The 20,593-nt window shown below is 55.4% G+C and overlaps 1 protein-coding gene across 20 annotated transcripts in view; it reads left to right on the top strand.

The window, feature by feature from the left end:
- The window catches only part of MAPT (microtubule associated protein tau), a 44,431-nt gene that overhangs the window by 6,191 nt on the left and 17,647 nt on the right, over positions 1 to 20,593 (top strand). For 10 of the 20 annotated variants that reach the window (XM_066336891.1, XM_066336890.1, XM_066336902.1 and 7 more), the window contains exons 2-6: positions 13,185 to 13,273; positions 14,548 to 14,634; positions 15,680 to 15,766; positions 17,206 to 17,271; positions 19,600 to 20,439. In XM_066336891.1, coding sequence (XP_066192988.1) covers positions 13,228 to 13,273; positions 14,548 to 14,634; positions 15,680 to 15,766; positions 17,206 to 17,271; positions 19,600 to 20,439 — 1,126 coding nt within the window. In that variant the 5' untranslated portion in view covers positions 13,185 to 13,227. The remainder of the gene's footprint in view (positions 1 to 13,184; positions 13,274 to 14,547; positions 14,635 to 15,679; positions 15,767 to 17,205; positions 17,272 to 19,599; positions 20,440 to 20,593) is intronic. The other 10 variants (XM_066336900.1, XM_066336896.1, XM_066336903.1 and 7 more) reach the window with 4 other exon arrangements.

Below are 20,593 nucleotides of genomic sequence, written 5' to 3'. Positions count from 1 at the left end.
TGGTGCTGACCCACCTGATAGAAAGTGCTGACTCTGTCCATGCAGGGTCCAAGTGTTTCATTACTGATCCTGAGTGTGGGAGTTGCTGGGGTTGAGTTACCTGTGTGCTTTAAGGTGAGACCTGTGAGGGAACTGGGGCTGCTCTCTGTGCTCTCTGCTGGGAGCTGTAGTTTGTGCTGTTAGTGAGCCCAAAGCTGGGATTTAATCCAAAGTCAGAATTGCCTTTTGTGGTTGATTTTCAGCTCCCACTGACTCTGAATTCAAGGGCAAACTTTACCCTGAGCAAATTCTGCCCTCTGAAGTTACTGCCTTATACGTGGTTTTACCTCCTGCCTCATCAGCATGACAAAGGGTGCTGCCTGGAGCTGCCTGGAGGGATTTGTACAAGGAGCTTTGAACAATGGACTCCTCCAAATTGGACAGAAAACGACACGGTTTTCCCTCAGCATTTCCCGGTGTAAGAATAGAGAGGCTGGCAGGCGTGAAGAGGCAGAAGTAATAAATGTTGCTGTTGGGGGCAAAAAGGAAAGCAGGTGAAATCTGCTCGAGCTGGGGCACTGCTTCGTGTGTCACTGCCTGGGAGAACAGATTTGGAGGGGATGGGACCAAAATGAGGGTATTGGAACCAAAATGAGGGTATTGGAACCAGAGTGAGGATGTTTGGCTTATGCTGTGACAAAGGGAGTGACCCTGGGGTTTGCGGAGCCTTGACTTTGGGGTTTGTGGGGTTGTGGGTGGGTGATGCAGAAAGAGCAGCTGTGAGCAGGAGGAGTCCGTGCTGCTCCTTGGGTTTCTCCTCATCCCGAGCAGCATCTTGTGCACCTGCCAAATGCGGGCACCCTGCGCACACCTGGGCTGCTGTCCTGTCTGCTCTCCCTCCTCATCCATCCTCCTGTTCCTGCCCTCTTGCCTTTCCATTTCAAACCCTGCCTGGCTGCCCAGCTCCGTGTTCTCCTGGCTCCAGGCTGGTGTTTGCCTGGCCCTTGCCTCGGGCAGGAGCTCAGTGACCCGGCTCCCTGCCGGGTGTGGAATTCCAGCATCAGGAATCTCTCATCTGCAGCATTGCTGAGCTGCATCCTTATTTCATGGCTTTGGAGCAGGAGTTCTGCTTTTCCCCCGTTTCAGTGGTAGCTGGATTCCTTTGCCAGCTCCTCCCTTCCCTCGCGTTCCTCCAGGCAGCAGGTGAAGAATGAATACTCTTTAATGTGAAAGCACTTATTAATGCTTAATCTCTCAAATATGTCACTGCTTTTGTGTCTAATAATAGGGTTTATTGTCAGGGCTGTCTGAGGTCCGTGCTCAGCTCCAGAGCAGGTTTCATGAGCTGTTGCTCACGTTCACAGGGGAGTTTTGGGCTCCTTTGGTCTGTCAGCATCCAGGAGCCTCCTGGTGCTGAAGTTCTTCAATGAAAGAATCCCGCCGTGGGGTTTGTGTGCAGGTGAGCAGCTCTTCCCCCGTGGAACCGCAGGCACAGGACGGAGCCAGGCAGGTGTGAGGTGAGTTTTTGCGCGGGTAGGGATTGCCTGGCACTGAGAGCCCTCAGGAGAGGAGCCCTGGATGCTCCTCAGCGGAGAGAAGGGGCGCTTCTGCGGGATGGGTGAAGCTTTTGGGCTCGGTGAGGTCTCTTGGCCGCGGGCAGAGCGACTCCTGCCTCCCTGGAGAAGGGATGACAAAGGCTTAGGTGTGGCCAGAGCCCCTGCGAACAGGCTGGCTCCAGTCATCCACGATAAAAACGAGCAGTGCACACACAGCAGCACACACAGCAGCACACACAGCAGCCGGCCTGTGTCGTGCAGCCTTTGTTTTTGTTTTAGTGACCCTGGGAATGTGAATGGAGCCCCAGAACCCGAGAGCAGGAGCGGGATTATTTAAGGCAGGGCTGAGGCTCCGAGGCAGGAGGTCCTTTTGTACATGTGACAGCAGAGCTGCATTTAGAGCTGAAAGAGGATAAAATCCCCGAGGAGACTGATTGCACCTCGTTTATTTTTAACGAATGTACAGGGGAGGATTGAGCCGGAATTCCGAGACTTGGGGCAGGCTTAAATTCGGACAATTTCCTTCATCCCTGTGAGAAGAAAGATTGGCACCAACTGGGCTAATTCCTGGGGAAGATGAAATGCACGTGGATTATGGATTTTTTTTTTTTTAACTTTCTCTTCCTTTAGCCTTTGGGTTAGGAGGGGAAATAATGGTTTTACAACTCTTTGGCTGAATTTATGGTGCCTGTTCCCATGTGGGTTGTCACTTAGTCACACTGCCTGCATCTGCCTGTGCTGAGAATCTGCTCATCGGCCCCATAAAACTAAAATCAGGACAAGACAGATTGCTGCTTGATTGTCGTCCCGAGTGGCACAAAGTGGGCAAAGACCAGCTGGGGAGAGACATCCAAGAGCTCAGTAGGGATGTTTTGGTGTAAAGGTTTTTATTTGCTGTTCATCCTTTCTGTAGCATCCTCATTTGTCTGGTGCCTCAGCACAAACTGTGCTCCCTTGTTGGGAGGAATGAAGGTACAAATGCAGCCACTGTTGGGTTTTTTGTGTTGGAAGGAAGAGCTCTGGCTCTGGGATTCTGTGAATGTGTGCAGGGAGACAGAACCATCTCCCATCTCAGGTCCTTCACTGTCCCTGTCACAGTGTGAGGACACGAGCACAGACAGGCGCTGGTGCCCTGGCAGCCCCGGGCAGGGGGATCCCCGGCTCCTGGGAGCAGGGCTGGGTGCTGGGGGGGCTGTGACCCTGTGGGGTGCCCTCCTGCTTCCCCTGGGCTGGGGGGTCCCAGTCCTGCCCCTCCCTGTCAGCAAAGGAAGGATTCGCTCGTCCCTGCCCTCAGCTCTCCTGTTTGTTTTCTCTCTTGAGCTCCTCCAGATTAGTTTTTTTTTTTTTTTTTTTTTTTTTTTTTTTTTTTTTTTTTTTCCTGCATTTATCTTCTTACTGACCTGATACAGATTTAATACAAAAATGGAGCTTTTAGTTTTAGTAAATACAGTTGTGAACATTTTAGGGAACAGTGTTTTTCTGCTGTTACGCAACAACATAAAAGCCGAGCAGCAACACTTGATGAATGTCCTATTGTTTGTTGTCTTTTGGCATTAAAGAATGAGGGATGATGTTCAGGAAACACACTGTGACTTTTGACCTCATCTGAAGAGCCTCTGAGTCATGAAAAACAAAAATAATTGGGCAGAGGCAGACAGGAGCTAAAAGGGGCATCGCAGAGCCCGGTGTGGCGGCGTGGTGACTGTTGGGGTGAGGATGAGTCCTGCTGGAGCCCCGAAAGCTGCTGGGATCTGACGTGTTTGCTGCTTTCTAGGCTGAGGAAGCAGTGTGTGGGGAATGCCTGAGCCTTCCCTCTGTGCTCACAGACTCCTGGGGAGGCTGGAGCTGCATTCCAGCGCTGTCAGTCACCTTCAGGGCCTGGAACTGGACACTGTGGGGCCAGGGACTGGCTGGTGCCCAGGCTGGGTGTCCAGAGGCTGAAAGTGATGGCTTGGTGACGTGAGCACAGTGTGTAAAGCACACTTTAGAGAGAGTTGTGCTCCTGCTGCAGGGCTGAGCTCAGTGCCTGTTCCTGGGAGCTGCTGTCCCCCTGTCCTTGCCCTCCGTGTGGCACAGTGCAGCCCCTCAGCTGGGGTCCTGCAGGAGGGGTCCCTGGGGAGCCTCACCTGCCCTGGGTTCCCCTGGGACAGCGTTCTGTGACAGCCACGGTGGCGTGACAGTAGCTGGAGCAGATGGTGCCGTTGTCATCGATTTATTTTCTATCCATGTGCTGAAACAGCTCAAAATAACTCTAGAAATGATGGCCCAATCCGTGAAGAATGTTCTCCTTGCCCAAAGAAAATCTCCTGCAGCATCAGTGGCCACAAGGCTTTCTCCTGGTTCTGTCACATCTGCTCTGACTGGGATCACTCCCTGCACTGGAGCTGTGGCATGAAGAATCTTTCATATTTAATATCTTCATTACTGTGGCAGCATTGAATATTCACAGAACTTCTGTCAGGGTGCAGCGAATGTTGTCAGCACAGTGAAATCAAAGAAAGAGGAGCAGCTGAGATCAAAGGAAGCAGTAAACACACACCTTGTGTTTCCACAGTGTCTTTTTCAAGCCTGAGGCAGAACTTGGAGGGGCTCAGGTGCAGCTGGGTGATGGCTGGTGCTGGCACTTTCCCCCTTTGTCATGTTGCTGCTCCTAAATCGGCGTGAGGTGACCCACAGTGCTGCTGTCACATGTGATTTCTGCCTGTGAGGGGCTCAGCTTCTGCTGGTGTGGTGCCTGGAACCAGCTCCTGGCGGGTGTTAGGGCAGTGCTGGTGGTCCAGGGGAAGAAGGACCAAGCCCTGGGATCTGAGCCTGCCTTGGCTGATTGCTCTGCCCGGTGTTTGAGGGCCTCATCCTCTTGATCTTTTCGTAACTGCTGCTCTAAAATTGAAGTGTCTGCTTTTTTCACCATGAATCCTGGGCCCCTCCTGTGATGCTGCACTGCACAGACATCTCTGACTCGGTTAAGGGTGGAAAGGCCAAGTACCCAAACCTCCCAGTCCTTTTACCGGTCAGGTGATGTTTTCTCCTCACAAAATTCTCTTTAATTTATGAGGCTTCTGGCTGCATGTTGATCTCATCTCGGTGTCAGCATCATTTGAGCCTGGCACCAGACACAGCAGCAGCATCTGCCTTTGCCAGGGAGCCAGGGGAGGGGAGCCAACGTGGGGCTGGGGGCTGGAGCAGCTCCTGGCAGGAGCAGGAGTGGCCCTGCCCAGCACAGGAAGGCTCAGCCGTGTCCCCAGGGCCTGGAGCAGTGTGCCACAGAAAGTGGTGGCTGCAGCAGGGACAGGGAAGATTCCTGGGGCAGAGCAATGCTGCACGGGGGTTCCTCACAGTGGACTCTGCAGTTAAATACAGAACATTCAGCTTAACCCCGGCACCTGCAGATGGCCCAGGGCTTGTGTTTGACCCCACAGCAGGGATGTCCCCAGCCCCAGTGGGGACTGCTCCCCTTGTGCTCCTAGGAAAGGGAGCTGGGGCTCTGGGAGCTTCCCCTGCTGGGAGCCAGGGCTCAGGCTGTGCCCACAGCTCTGGGCTGGGGCACGGAGCCCGTGTGAGGAGGAACAGCAGAGCTGCTCCCGAGGGTTGGCTGCTCCCAGCCTGCCACAGGCACCTGGATGGATCACACCGAGAGCTGGAGCCAGCTCCTGTCTGGGAGCTCAGCTCCCTGCTGTCTCAGCACCAGGCTGGGTGTTTTCACCCTCCTGTCCCTGTCAGGGTGTTCCGTGTGTGGCTGGCTGACAGAGTGACTTTTGGGGAGTTTCTCAGCCCTGTGATGGGCTGAGTTGCAGTGCAGGAGCTCAGGATGGGTGTACCAGTGCTCTGCCCTCCTCGCTGGGCTGTGCTGAGGGAGAGGAGGGGGATGCTGTATCCACCAGGCTGTCCCTGCCTTGGGAGCTGGTTTGCTACCCACTGGAGCATGAAATAAGTTCTGTCAGCTTGATTCTGACCTCATATTAATGAAGAAAACTGTGGTAGCCATGAGACACTGCTGGCCACGAGAACTGTGCCGTGTTTGTTAGACTGCAGTTGTCCCCAGAGCAGGTGAGCCCTGCCAGGGTCCTGTCCCCAGACTGCTCTGGGAGGGGATCTGTCCTCTGCTGCTCGTCCTGGGCACGTCCCCTCTCATTCCACGTGAGGCACCCAGGGGAGCCCAGTTAGTGCGGATGGATGCCTGCTTCTCTTCCTCCAGGCAATGCAATCCCTCAGAAAAGCAATTTCTGCCTCCTCATGGTGTCGTGTGCCAGCCAAGGCGAAGCCATCACTGGATGGGGCAGAACAGCTCTTGTGCCATCGATGGTCCCAGTTCAGAAAGACTCCAGGGGCATTTTTGGGGAACTTTTTTCCCCCTCTTTTCCCTCTCCCCATCCTTTTTGGTGGCCGTGGGCAGGAGCAGTCTGTGATACTCTCCTGGACTCTGGTGCTGCAGCCACATCTGGGCAGAAGCCCAGCCTTGGAAAGGCGAAGGGAATATCAGCCTTCCAGCATTTTCTGTTAGGGACATAATGACTGCTACAAGCCTGGGAGCCTTCGAGCCTGCCTTCAAACCAGCAGCAGGGGAGATGCTGTGATTTGCAGCAGGTTGGGCTCAGCCTGGGATGGGAAGAGTCAAAGAGAATTAGCTGGTAAATAAGATCTGCCTTTTCTTTGATCCGCTCTACGTGTTCAACTGCTTAAAGGCTTCCCAAGCCAGCAGGATTTTGGGGAGGAAGACTTTATCCCCCCATCGAGCACCTCGGGGCTCAGTGAAATGAGTGCAGGGTGCTGCAGCAGGGGGTTGGGAAGAAATCCCGAGGCAGCCCGGTAAATCCCTGCCAAAGCAGCTTCTCTCCCCTCTCTCACAAAGAGCCTGCTGAGCACACGGGACAGCCTTTAAAACTGCTGTTGCTTCCTTTCCTGCTGCCCCCTAAGCCCTTCTGATCAGAGCTCTAATCGAGCTAAAGTTAGTGGACTTAGGGACAGGCTGATTTTTGCATCGTGTTGTGGAATGAGGTGTGTGATTGGGAGTGCCAACACCTCCCTGGGGAAAGCTGGGCTGGGAAGGGTGGGCTCTGGCCCGGGGCAGGGAAGGGTGGGCTCTGCCCCGGGGCCGGGAAGGGTGGGCTCTGCCCCGGGGGCCGGGAAGGGTGGGCTCTGCCCCGGGGCAGGGAAGGGTGGGCTCTGCCCCGGGGGCCGGGAAGGGTGGGCTCTGCCCCGGGGCAGGGAAGGGTGGGCTCTGCCCGGGGGCCGGGAAGGGTGGGCTCTGCCCCGGGGCCGGGAAGGGTGGGCTCTGCCCCGGGGCCGGGAAGGGTGGGCTCTGCCCCGGGGCCGGGAAGGGTGGGCTCTGCACTGGGGCAGGGAAGGGTGGGCTCTGTCCCGGGGCCGGGAAGGGTGGGCTCTGCCCCGGGGCCGGGAAGGGTGGGCTCTGCCCCGGGGGCCGGGAAGGGTGGGCTCTGCACTGGGGCTGGGCTCGGCCAGGTCAAACAAAAGTGAGCCAAAAGCGAGAAGGAAAATAAGAAGAGGTGAAAGATCAGGGAAGGGAGATGCTTTAGCGACAGGAGATGCTGAGGTGGGAATGGAGGCGCTCAGGTGTGGGGTGAGGTGAGCGTGCAGCAGGTCACAGCTGTTTTCTTTGGGCAGAGAGGAGACAAACCCATTCCCCCGTGCTGCGGCTCCGGCCGGGGCTTTGTCGGGGATAATCTGCTCTCTAATTGCTGCCCTGCTCTGAGGCAGCTGCTGAACCGGGCCTAAGCTGATTTGGGATGGCAAATTCTGTTAGTTTAATTCTCAGCAACCCTGAGGAAGCTATCAGCATGTGAGTGTTCCTTGGCTGGTCTCTGGAGACCCCCGGGGGACCCTGGCAGCAGCTCCCTGAGCTCTGGGCTGAGAGGGACCTGGGACAGGGGGACAGGGACAGAAAATGGATGTCCCGACTGCTGTGCCCCAAAAGCTGTGAATCCAAACCCGTCTCGTGTCTCTCTGGAAAGTCTCCAGCCCCTGGAGAAAGGGGCAAAACTTTCAGACCTCCAAAGAGTTACTTAAACTATAATAAATACAGAAAAATCCTAAAAAGAAAAAAAAGAAAACATGCATTTTTGAGATAATTTCTTTTGCGGCTCTGTCCTATTGCTCTAAAATGCATTTATCTGTCTTTGAACCTGAAATAAGTTTTCTGTCCTCTTGACTAGATATCCTGAAATTCTGGGTAATTTCTCAGCTCGCTGCTTATTAGTGCCTGCAATTAATGAGATCATCGTCCGTATTCCTTCCTCTGCCGGCTTCTGGGGAGAACAGTACTCGGAGAAGTACACAAAGGAGATGAAAAGGAAGTTGCTTATGAATTATGAAGAGCCTTTCAGGCTGATGTTGTTCACGGTGCCGTCACTCTGTTTTAATTAAGTCATCCAGACAGAATGATGCTTTTTTTAAAGCCCCGTTTGTGTTTGATCACCTTTCAGAGGTAACACTTAGCTCGTGTTTGTAGAGTTTTCATTTTCAGCAGCGAGGGCGTGTGCTTTGTGTCCTTTGTGATTAAATAACGGTGCTGAGTAGGAGACAATAGCCCAGGGGCTGTGCTGGCCACGCCTGGAGTTACCTGGGCCATTCTCTGGGGGCTTTGGGGACGTTTTGGGGGTGCGGGAGTTACCTGGGCCATCTCTGGGCCATTCTCTGGGGGCTTTGGGGGTGTTTTGGGGGTGCAGGAGTTACCTGGGCCATTCTCTGGGGGCTTTGGGGGTGGTTTGGGGGTGCGGGAGTTACCTGGGCCATCTCTGGGCCATTCTCTGGGGGCTTTGGGGGTGTTTTGGGGGTGCGGGAGTTACCTGGGCCATTCTCTGGGGGTGTTTTGGGGGTGCAGGAGTTACCTGGGCCATTCTCTGGGGGTGTTTTGAGGGTGCAGGAGTTACCTGGGCCATTCTCTGGGGGCTTTGGGGACGTTTTGGGGGTGCAGGAGTTACCCGGGCCATTCTCTGGGGGTGTTTTGAGGGTGCAGGAGTTACCTGGGCCATTCTCTGGGGGTGTTTTGAGGGTGCAGGAGTTACCTGGGCCATTCTCTGGGGGTGTTTTGAGGGTGCAGGAGTTACCTGGGGCATTCTGTGGGGGCTTTGGGGGTGTTTTGGGGGTGCAGGAGTTACCTGGGCCATTCTCTGGGGGTGTTTTGGGGGTGCAGGAGTTACCTGGGCCATTCTCTGGGGGCTTTGGGGGTGTTTTGGGGGTGCAGGAGTTACCTGGGGCATTCTGTGGGGGTTTGGGGGTGTTTTGGGGGTGCTCTGTGGCTGACACGAAGGGTGGAGCTGCACGCTGGGCCCTGGGGCTGAGTCCGGCCCCTCCCGAGGCGTTGCTCTCTCCTGCTGCTGAAATGTTCTTTTTTGGCTGTATTCTCTCCCCGGTGCCCAGCAGCAGCCCCGAGCCGCCCACAGCGCTGCCCACAGCGGGCTGATTTCGGCACCGGGGTGTGCAAATGGAGCCTTGGGGACAGCCTTGTGATCCTGACCCCACCGGAACAGTCCCTGTCCTGTGCCTGGGGACGGTCCCTGTCCTGCCTGGGGACAGTCTTGGGCCGTGTCCCTTGGGCCGTGTCCCCCGGGCTGTGTCCCCTGTGTCCCCTGGGCTGTGTCCCCTGTGTCCCCTGTGTCCCCTGGGCTGTGTCCCCTGTGTCCCCTGTGTCCCCCGGGCTGTGCCCGCCGGCAGTGGAGGCAGCTGCTGACCCACTTGCCCTGGCACAGGTGCCCAGAGCTCTGTGGCTGTCCCTGGGTCCCTGGAGGTGTCCCAGGACAGGGCTGGAGCACCTGGGACAGTGGGAGGTGTCCCTTCTGGGGCAGGGGTGGCACTGGGTGGGCTCTGAGGACCCTCCCAACCCACCCCATCCCATGATTCTGTGATCCTTGGGAGCATCCAAGGCCAGGCTGGATGGAGCTCTGGGCCACCTGTTCCTGTGGAAGGTGTCCCTGTCCCCAGCAGGGAACGAGATGCTGGTGGCAGGAGCTGGCCAGGCTCTTACCAGTTAAACCCTGTGCTGGGCACACTGGGTGCTGCTGGGGGGCTGAAATGGGGCTTTTCTCCTGCTCCTGGCAACAAAACCTTCGCCTGCAGGGTGTGCCCAGCTCCAGGTGACTCCTCAGGGCCTCTCCTCCCCAGGCGGGCTCCAGGTCTGCAAAAGGAGAGGTTTGGAGGAGCTCTTAATTATGGGGTGGGCTGTTGCTTTTTAGATAATGTCCCCGGTTAAGGAGAATAGTTCTGCTGGGGCTGGATAAGGTTCTTTGGAGGGTTTGTGTTTATCTGCCGTGCAGAGGGTGCTGCTCGAGTTTATCTCTGCGCAGCTTTCTTTGCTCTAATTATGCATCACTGAACCATTGCTTCAAGGCGGGGCTGCTTTTACACTTTTAAGAATGTTTTAGAGTATTTTTTCCCTTGATGTTGTTTTTCCCTAAGAGGGATTTCCCCTTCCCCCAGTGGAAAGGAAAAACAAAGAGGATTATCATTATGGACTCCTTTCAGAATTCTCATTCCATCTTCGAGAATTCGAATCTAGAATATGTCATTTGAATAAGATTTAAATTCCCTTTGGCGCCATGAATTTATTACCTGAGTGAAAACCCAAGGCAAAGCGGAGACTTTCCCCTCTCCCTGTCCCTTGGCTCGTGGTTTTGTCCCCAGCACGGTGCTGCCCACGGCGGGGGCACAGAGGGGAGCAGCAGGAGCACCTTGTGCTTCACCTGCTGGGAGCAGTTTGTGCCCTGCAGAGCAATGCAGGCGTGTCCCCAGACTCCTGTGTCCCAATGAGCGGGCACTGGGGGGTTCCCGAGCTGCGGGCAGCTTTGGGCTGCTCCCAGTGGGTGTTTCACTGGTGGACCTCTGCCTTTCGGCCGTGCTGTTCTCCCTGTCACAGAGAGGCAGCTCTTCCTCTCTCCTCTTTGAAAAATTAATGGCTGCATCCCCCGAGCCCCCCTCAGCAGCGTGGTGGCAGCGGGGGCTGGCCCTGCGTGTCCCTGAGCATCCCCAGCTCCTGGGCACAGCCCTGCCCCTTCCTTTGTGCTGGAGAGCCCTGGGGCAGTGCGGGCAGGGGAGCAGCAGCCCTGCCTGCAGCAGCTCTGTCTGTGCTGAATCACAGCGCTGCTGCGGCACCGGGGCTGCAGCTCTGCATGGCCAGAGACCCGGGGGCTGCAGCCCTGCATGGCCAGAGACCCGGGGCTGCAGCCCTGCATGGCCAGGAGAGCCAGAGCTGCAGCCCTGCACGGCCAGAGACCCGGGGCTGCAGCCCTGCATTCCCAGGAGACCCGGGGGCTGCAGCCCTGCATGGCCAGAGACCCGGGGCTGCAGCTCTGCATGGCCAGAGACCCGGGGCTGCAGCCCTGCATGGCCAGAGACCCGGGGGCTGCAGTTCTGCATGGCCAGAGACCCGGGGGCTGCAGCTCTGCATGGCCAGAGACCCGGGGGCTGCAGCTCTGCATGGCCAGGAGAGCCAGAGCTGCAGTTCTGCATTCCCAGGAGACCCGGGGCTGCAGCCCTGCATGGCCAGGAGAGCCAGAGCTCCAGTTCTGCATTCCCAGGAGACCCGGGGCTGCAGTTTTGTATTCCCAGGAGACCCGGGGCTGCAGTTCTGCATGGCCAGGAGAGCCAGAGCTGCAGCTCTGCATTCCCAGGAGAGCCGGGGCTGCAGCCCTGCATTCCCAGGAGAGCCAGAGCTGCAGTTCTGCATGGCCAGAGACCCGGGGCTGCAGCTCTGTATTCCCAGGAGACGCGGGGCTGCAGCTCTGCATGGCCAGAGACCCGGGGGCTGCAGCTCTGCATGGCCAGGAGAGTCAGAGCTGCAGTTCTGCATGGCCAGAGACCCCGGGCTGCAGTTCTGCATGGCCAGAGACCCGGGGGCTGCAGCTCTGTATTCCCAGGAGACCCGGGGGCTGCAGCCCTGCATTCCCAGGAGAAGTGCAGAGTCTCCCCTGTGGGGGATGCTCTCCACAGAGGCAGCAGATAAACCCTCAGCCAGGGTTTATCCCATCCCTCAGGGTGGGAAATTGCTGTGCAGAGGCCGGGAAGGACTAAACGTGGGGAGACACAAACTGCTCCTCTCCTAAACTCCCCTGGGAGGGAGAGCAGAGGGTGCAGAGTAAGGGACCAGCCCCGTGCCGGGGCAGCACAGCGGGGTTGTGATGCTGGGAAGGAGAGGTGTCACTGCTGGGAGGTTTGTGGTGAACAGAGGGGACAGAACTGCTGTGCCACCCACATTTCCCTGCCAAAGGCAGGGCAGTGCCTTGGGAAGCTGCTGTCCCCAGCCCCACGGGTGTGTGTGGGGCACAAGGGTCACTCCTGTGTGTGCACACACAGTCACACAGAGCAGCACATTGCTGTGTCATTTTACACCCGTGTTTGTGCCTAGCTTGCTTTTGTGACCCCTGCACTAGGTTAATAGTATATTTTAGTATTTCAGTGCTGTAAATAATACCAAGCATCAGCCAGATGAGGCCTGGATATAATCAATATGATCCTTTGAGCTCTGCGAGGAGGGCAGCCATATGTCCAAATAATTAGGGCCCACCAATTACAGCAAAAATTAGATACTTAATTCTTTCCTATTTTATACCTCCATTTTTATGAGTGATTTCATTCCAGTGCGATTTCTCCAGCTTCCTTGGTTCTCCAGTCCTGTCAAATGGCTTTGTAGCTGTCTAAGGCAGTAATTAAATTGCAGAGTCATCTTGCTAAGGCTTAAAAAAAGCTGGGTGAGAGATCTGGTTACTGGCCCTGGAGCTTCTCCTGCGTGGTTCCATACGTCCAGTTAATTTATTGCCAGCACACAAACCCACCAGTTTCCTCCTTGCTGGTGGTAACCTGATCTCCTCTGCTGGATTCGGTCATGGCAAACATGTGATCACACTAATAGCTGATTATTAATCACTGCCAATGGCTGTAATTATATCAGCTCTTGGGAAGCCAGCTGAAAGCACTGTGTGTCCACCCAGCACAGAGAGCAGAGCCCTGAGCCAGGGGCACATAATGGTCGTTGGGGGCTTCATTTCCCTCTGCAGATGGATGCAGTTTAGAGAAACAACGGTGAGATTTGGCTCCTTTCTGCTCCCACCCTCGTGTCCAGACCTGTTTGCTCTGCTCTGTGCCTGGTGGGGCTCTCTGAGCCCTGCAGGGAGGGGCTGGGGTTAGAGCAGGGCTTGTGCTGTCCCCTCACAGCCACCAGTGGGTGAGAACCTCCTCTCCAGGAGTCCAAAACCCATCTCTGGATTGTCCTGCTTTCCCCCGTGTGTCATTTTTGGATGGCTTTCAAGATGATGAGTGTCTTGTGGTGGCTGTGTGTCCCTGCTGGGTGTACCCACGGGGATGGAAGGATCACACCTCACCAGCAAACACTTCTCCTGGGAGACTGGTTAAACGGGGAACTGCAGAGTTTGTGCACCAGGAATCAGTCAGCACTTAGCCCGTGTTCACAGGGATCTCCTGGGGCAAAACTGTGTCACTGCAGTGTCCTGGGTGCACTGGGATGGTCACTTTGCTTGGGACATCTTACATTCCCATGGAATGTGAAGGTGACTGGCAGGAGTTGCCTCTGTGTTTGTTGTGAGAGATGCTTTTGCTTGTGTAGGAGTGACCAGACCTTCCCTTTGCTCCTGTTGTGTCAGGTTCTGCCTAATGGGTGTTAGTTTTTCCTCTCCTTTTCAGGTATCTTTGCTGAGAGGTGGCAGAGCAGCCTCAGGACAGCACCATGATGGAGGATCACGCCCCTGGCCAGGAAAAACACTTCTCCTCAGGTGAGCACGTCCAGGGAGGTGGTGAAGGACCTGCCTGGCCACTGCTGGGCTAAATAAGGACAGGGAGAGCGGTGTGGTGCTGCGAGGGTCCCTGGGGACAGCCCTCAGTGTGTGTGCAGGGACATTCTGGGTCAGCTGCCTGCAGCCAGGGCACCGTGGGCAGCTCACAAGGTGCTGCAGCACTCACAGTTACAGGAAAAATGGATCTCATTGTCCAGCAGGAGCAGAATAAGCCCTGGTATCCAGACTAGGGGCGATCCCACTGCTGCAGCTTTGCGAGTGTGTGTTTGTTTTCACTCCTCAGTTTGCTATGGGAACACAGCACTGTTTTTATTTGGGGTCACAGCTGGAGGATGCTGCTTGCTGCCTGCTTTCCTCACCTGCCCAGGGGCCTGGGGACAACTGAACACAGAGTTCTGGGAGTGGGGGCCATGCTAGAGTCTTCCTCACCATATTTCAGACCTGCATTTCTCCAGAAGCTTTTACTTTCTCATTCCACCACGCTCCACAACTGAGCTTGGAAACCCACACAGCGCCAGCAAACCTAGTGGGACTCACTCCTGATAGAAACATCATCTTAATTTCCTTGTCTTGAGGTGCTCCGGACACCTCTTTGGCCAGATAAATGGATGGCCTCTGTCCTGGAGAGACTCCACAGCCTCCATCCATCCCGGGCTCTGCATTGTGGCCTGATAGCTCCTCTCTGCTGGTTTCACACATCTCAGGCTCCCAGGGATTTCTCTTCTTCTTTTCCAAAATCAGTTTTCCCAGCTCTCATTATTTGATTTGCCCGTACCCTTGCTGAGAGGAGACTTGTGCCTCTTGCCCTGCTCTTCCAGAAGACTTTTGCCACCGTTTCTTGGCACAGGATGTTGTCCTGCAGCAGCCCTGTTACCACCCCGGGCTGGTTTGCAGTCCTGGCAGTGCTCAGCCTGCTCTGGGAGGGAGAGGACAACAGTGACTCAGGAGCTGCACATCTTTCCTCCTTTCCTTGCTGAGATCTCCTTGCCTGCTTGTGCCATGCTTTGCTGTTTCTGCCTGTCCAGTTCCCTGGGCTTTTCTTTTGCTGATGGGTTTCCGTTTGTTCCTTTTGGTGGTGACACTGGCGCTTTTGGTTGGCATTTTCACGCTTCGCTTGCTTTTAGTTCAGGTGGTTTTTTTTTACTCTCCAGCTGCAGCTTCTTGCTGCTGTGGATCTGGGCAATCAGAGTTGGTAACCCCCAGGCCCCAGTTGATAGCCAAGGACTTGTTGTAAGTATTTGAATGTTTTCCAGGCTATCCCCTTCAGATACCAGTCGATGATGGATCGGATGAGCCTGTTTCTGAAACATCTGACGCTAAGAGCACCCCAACTACGGAAGGTGGGAGCTCTTTGACTTTCTGCTTTGGAACTGTGATGGATGGGGTCGTGGTAAACCTCACCACAGACCCCCCGAGCCGTGTCCTGGGGGGTTTCTCAGGAGGAGAAACCTCTTTGTTGGTCTCATCTCCGGTGGTGTTTGCTGTGCTGCAGAATGACAGAATGAGCTTTAAAGGTGCACAGTGGGCTGGAAAGCAAGAAAGGTGAATTGTTCATTACACCTCAGGAGGTTCTTTGTGGTTTGTTTCCTGCAGACTTTTCAGGGGCACTGCAAGGTGCTGGTAGTGCAGCCTGTGCTGTGTGACACGGGTTTGTGTCACTGTGCTCCCCAAGTCCTGGATGCCTTTTGGGTAGAGACTCTAATTCCAGAGTGGTCTAGAGATTTGTTCACTATTGTAATTGCCTTCACTTTTTGCGTTCCTCTGGCTGCTTTGATCCCAAGAATCTGCCTTTGGAGACTTGAGGTAGAGGCTTTGGCTTGCAGAATCGTTCTGACAGGGAGGAAGGGTGGGCAGAGATGTCCCAGACCTGTCCCGCTGGAGGCGTGGGCTGAGTGTCAGGAAAGCGCCTCAAGAAATCAGGACAGAAAACCTCCCTGGTGCAGGAGGGGATATTATCATTATCCTGCTTTCCAGTTGGATTGGGACAGTCAGCACGAGCAGACACCCCTCTGGTAGGTGAAGGCAGGTGTGTCTCTGTCCCAGGGCACGATGCAGCCACACTGGGGTGTGTGTGCAGGTGCCATGGGAGCTGTCCTGTGTCTCCGTGCAGGATTGCTGTGCCTGTGCACCAGAGGCTGGATCTGTGTGCTGGATCTGTGCACAGAAGGGCGAAGCCTTCAGAAGTGTAGGGAGCACGCTGTGGCACGCTGTGTGGCAGGGGGCAGCTCGTGGTGTCCCCGTGGTCCTGGCTTGGCTCCACCACTCCACTGGATCACGGGAGGGAGCCCAGTGCTTCTGTGAGCAGAGGAAGTTCTCCAGGCACACCCTGGCCTCCAGAAGGCTTTGCCTCCCAGCAGCTGGGTGAAAGCTGTGTTGTTTTTTCAGATGCCACAGCACCTTTAGTGGAGGAAGGAGACCACGAGGATCAGGGTGGTGCGGAACAGCACGGGGAGATCCCAGAAGGAACCACAGGTGAGGGACACCAAGGGGCAGCCTCATCTCTTGCTGCAGACAGAGCAGAGAGCTGGACTGGTCGGTGCTGTGAGACAACACCCTGAAACCTCTCCCAGGGACATTGCTCCCGACGCTGCTTCCTTCTTCTCCAAATAATTCCTCCTGTGGAGTTGTCCTCTTGCCTTCCCCATCCTGGGGAAACTCGCAGCCTGTTCTTCTCTCTTTCTGTGCTCCACATCTGACAATCCTTCTTTCTGGTGTCTCTGTGGTGGCTTTGGCTCCCACCCCCAGGCTCTTAGCTGCAGGTCTGGCTGGTTGCTGCCCGTCCTGCAGCACTTGGGCTCTGCCCAGCCCTCGCGGTGTCTTCGGAGCAGGTGAAAACCAGGCCACTGCAGCAGTGCTTCTAAGGATAATGCAGAGGAAGGGAAGTGGCTGATTCAGCCTGAATGCCCTGTGGGCACTCACTGCACCTGGGCCTTGGTTTTCCAGGGAAGGATGGGGCCTTTCAGAGGCAGAGCAGGGAGTGACTGTGGCAGTGCTGTGTGTGAGAGAAGGACCTGGGGGGGCAGGTCTGTGTGTGAAAAATGAGGACGTGTCCCCTGTGCCAGAGCCACTGGCTTTCCCTGGAAGCATCAGGCAGGAGCTGAGAAAAGCAGCGGGTAGAAAAGAGTTTCTGCCAGTGCCAGACACTGAAACACCTCACAGCAGTGAAATTCCTGTGCTGCATCCAGTCCCTGAGCTGGTGGAGCCCTGGGCTGGAACACGGAGGCTCTGGTGCAAGATCTGACTGTCCCAGGGAGCCAGTCTGTCCTGAACTGCTTGGAAGAAAACGGGGACAACAGAAGAATTCCTAGACTGACTGGAGAACTGTGGCATACAAATATAGTTCTTTAGGCTAGTTTGAAAGTAGTCCTAGAATAAGCTGAAAAAATGCTGATGGGGACAAACCATCATCACTGCGAAGAAAACCTCACTTCTCTGATGTACCAGTAGTCCTGAAGGTCAGGATTCCTCTAGACTTGGATCAGGCTTGGAGTTACTGGTCTCACACAGCCTTGGCAGGGCTCACAGGTTGGTCACACACACCAAGGAGGTGAGCTCAGGTAAGAGACATTCATGGCCATGTAAAGGCCAGGTGGGGCTAGAAGAAGGATATAAATCCACAAGTTTCCTTGCTCCTGAACAGCCTGTTTTCTGCCTGGAAGAGCCTGTGCTACCCTGCCATTTGGGATGTGTGGAAGTTGGTGAAACACTCCTCTGGTCTGTCCAGCACAGGCTGAGCAGATCCACCCAGCTCCATCATCACTGTGGGGAGAATTCCTGCCTGCTGCTGCCCTGCTCGTGGCACAGCAGAGATCCTGCCCATTCAGCAGGGAGGTCAATTCATTCTCCAGGCACATGCTTGAACTGTACTCTTATTTTGATTGTGTTTTTTCCCGTTTCTTTCCTGGGAGCAGCTGAAGAGGCGGGCGTTGGAGCCACCCCGAACCTGGAGGACCACGCTGCAGGAGATGCCAGCCAAGGTGGGTGAATCCTCTGTCCCTGGGGCCAGGTGCTGCTGCCCACGTGGGCAGCTGCTTGGTGGTGGCTTGGGAGTTCAGTTCTGAGAGGAAATGCTCTGCCCTGTGCAGTTCTCCCTGTTCCTGGCAGAGGAGGGCCAGACACACGTGGGTTGTTCCAACGTACTCATTTCAGGCAGCTGCAGCTTCTCATACCCCAGATTTCCCTCTCAGATGGCCAAAGCCATGGTGCTTGTTTGTCCAGCTCCAAAACCAGGTGTTCTCCAGGCTGGAAAAGCTGATGGACACAGCTGGGATGTGCTGTGGCCACAGGAACTGCTCAGATGGAGCAGAGGCAGTGCAGGCCCTGCCTGTCACACATGAAACCCACAAATTGTTTAATTACTGTGTCTTTCTAATGTAAAACAGGACTCAAACCTACTCACTCATACCCTGACTTCAACATAAAGGGATTTTTCTCCTCATCCCAGTCTTGTGGAATGTGAGTGACAAAGCCAGACACTGTGGGCAGAGAGTTGTTCTCACAGCATTAATTATTGTCTGCTTAGGGGCTGAAAATTATCCAGGGACCATGTGGCTACCTGGAAAGCTTCTCCTGACTCTGCTCAGCTCAGACTTGATGGAAAATTGGTTTTCCCAAATGTCCCAGTGCTGGTTTAGTTCCGTGGGGCAGACTTAGGGGTTGAGACTCCCCGTGACGTTTCTGTCCTGCACTGTACACCACAGCACGAATTCAGTGTGCTGGTGCAAATCTTAGTGAAAAGCCACTTTGTGAAGCATTTTCCTGTGCAGTAAACATAACAAATCCCTCCAGTTGGGCAGTGTCTTTCCTCATCGTGGCTCCATTAGTGCATTTAGACATCCGTGTCTTTTACAGAAGTAAATAGGTTTTGCCTTCTCAGCTCAGGGCAGAATTCAGGTTGTTGTTGTTTCCACACACAGATGAGCACAATTCTGTGCACTCTACTTCCTGCAATTAGGATAAAACCTTTACTGGCCTGGCCAGTGGTTTTTGGACTGTCAGCTCTTCTATACACAAAACAGTGGCACCACTATAAAAAAGAAATCAAGATTGTTATTGGGGGATTGAAGTTCTCTCTTCTCTCTGCCCTGATTTTAGTGCAGTTTCTCCCCAGATTTTTACTAAGCCCTTTCTGCCTTGTGCTGGGATATTTCAGCTGTCACATACGAGGTCTTTGTGTGGTTATTTCACTCAATTGTGATAATCACTTAAAATGGGGAGGACACTGATGAAAGACCAAGTCGGTCTTGACTTCATCTTTTCTTGTTTTACTCTTGTTTGTGAATCTTCCAAAGCCACAGCCGTGATCTCAGGGCTCTGATTTAGGCTCTTCACCTGCTCAGTGCCCAAAGAGACTCTAGAGTCCTTGAAGCTGAACCAGTTCACGATACAAGAGGCACATTCTTCCCGTGTCCAGGTGAATTCTCCACTGCTCAGGGCATCTTTCCTTCAGCTGAAGGCATTTCCAAAGAGGAGCCCCAGCTCAGTTAGATCTCAGTCGGATCTGGCTTCGTGCAGCAGTCGTTGGCTGGAATTGTGAAGGTCTGTGTCATGCACAGAGCAGTGACAGAACAGAATCCCCTCTTTTACACACACAGAAAAGAGAAACAGACATATCTCTGTCTCTGTGGCCCCAGTTCTGGTTCAGACGTCACTAAGCCCAAATGACGGCCGAGCAGCAGCCCTGGAGCTCTGAGGAGCCTCAATGGGTGCGTGGTCCCAGACTGCCATGGTTACAGCCACATTGTCCCCAGCAGTCCATTCCCTGCTCTGGCGTGGCACAGGAGTGCCCTTCCCAAGCTCCTGGGCAGTGGGAATGATCAAAGGGCAGAGCAGAGCTGGTGTGAGCTCTGGAGCCAGGGCTGGGTGTGCCTGAACATCTCCTGAGGAGAGGGGACAGAGCTCTGGCCCGTGCTCAGCCCTGTCAGGGAGAAGAGGTGGGCACTGAGCAGCAAAGTGATAGTCCTGTGGTGGTGTTAGGGGAAAAGGGGAATGTTCTTGGCTTCTGGAAACCTCCACAGTTAAACCAGCTCGTGGAGTGCAGGGTGAACCCGGCCACCTCCCAGCCAGGTCCAGGCAGGAATCTGGTCTCCCACATCTGTGGCTGTTCCTGATTCCCGTGGGGAGGGATCAGAGTTTCTGTAAAGGCAAAAGCCACTGTAGGAGCGAGCTGTCTGTTCAGTGGGGCGGGTGGGACTTCTCTTATCTCTCCCCTGCCAGTCAAATCCTGGCTCTCTCCCGTTCGTGATGTTTGACATGCCTGTGCTAATTTCTTGCCCGTGCTTCACACCCCACGTCTTCAACTCCAGGCCAGCCGAGCTCTGCAAAGCTCCAGCCTGGCCCTCAGGAGCGTGTGGGAGAGGCAGCAAAGAGTGCCAGCCATCCCCCAGAGCAGCCAGCTCTGCCCCGAGAGGCCAAGGCTCCGGCAGCAGCTCCCACCAGGATCGAGGTGACCATCCCAATCCCCCTGGACATGTACCAAGGCTCCGCAGCGGGCGGGGAGCTGTGGGACCAGGGAGGCAGAGAAGGCGTCACTGTGGAGCCAGAGCTGGGCCCTGCTGTGACACAGGGGCTGGCACCAGCAGGTGGCACAGGTGGCCGTGAAGAGGGACCATCTCCTTGGTGTGCCCCGTTAAAGGAAGATTCCAGCGGCCGGGAGAGGGACGAGGAGCGGGATGTTGATGAAACCTCTGCGCAGGGTTTGCCTTCCCTTGTGGAGCAGCGTGTTCCTCTGGGACCCGAAAAGGGCTCGTGTCCAGCAGCTGCCCAGGACACTTGTGAAGAACCTGATGGAGAAAAGTCCAAAGGTGTCCTCAGAGACGCCCCAGGAGAGGCAGTTCTGGTGGAAGCGGAGTCACGTGAAGCAGGACAGGACCAGGAGGAGAAGCAGCAGCTGCCAGGGGGAGAAGGAGACGTCTCCCTGTCAGAGCCTTCTGGAAGTGTGTCCCAAAAAGAGGCTGAGCTGAAGGAGGGAGGCGATTCTGGGCCCGTGCTAGAAGCAGCCGGGCTCCCTGCCGAGGTGGAAGGTGCTGTGCAGGACAAAGAGGCTCCTTTGGAAGAGGGGCTGGATGCAGGAGGCCGCCGCACGCCCAGGAGGAAGCCCGGTGGCCTGGCTGCAGACAAGGGCAGTCGTGTCCCTCTGCCAAAAGGTGTGTGTGCTCCTCCAGCTGTTGCCTCCTGGCAAGGCTGCCTGACCCAGCGCTGCAGCTTGGGGCCACCTCAGCTCCTGCTGCTTGGAGATGGGCTGGAGCTGTGCTGTGGCAGACGTGCTGCTGCTCCCTGCCTGCCCTGGCTCCTGATCTA

The sequence above is a fragment of the Sylvia atricapilla genome, chromosome 27 (genome assembly GCF_009819655.1).
Source record: "Sylvia atricapilla isolate bSylAtr1 chromosome 27, bSylAtr1.pri, whole genome shotgun sequence".
Taxonomy (NCBI): domain Eukaryota; kingdom Metazoa; phylum Chordata; class Aves; order Passeriformes; family Sylviidae; genus Sylvia; species Sylvia atricapilla.
Note: the sequence above shows the minus strand (reverse complement) of the source record. Positions and strands in the feature narration are given on the sequence as shown.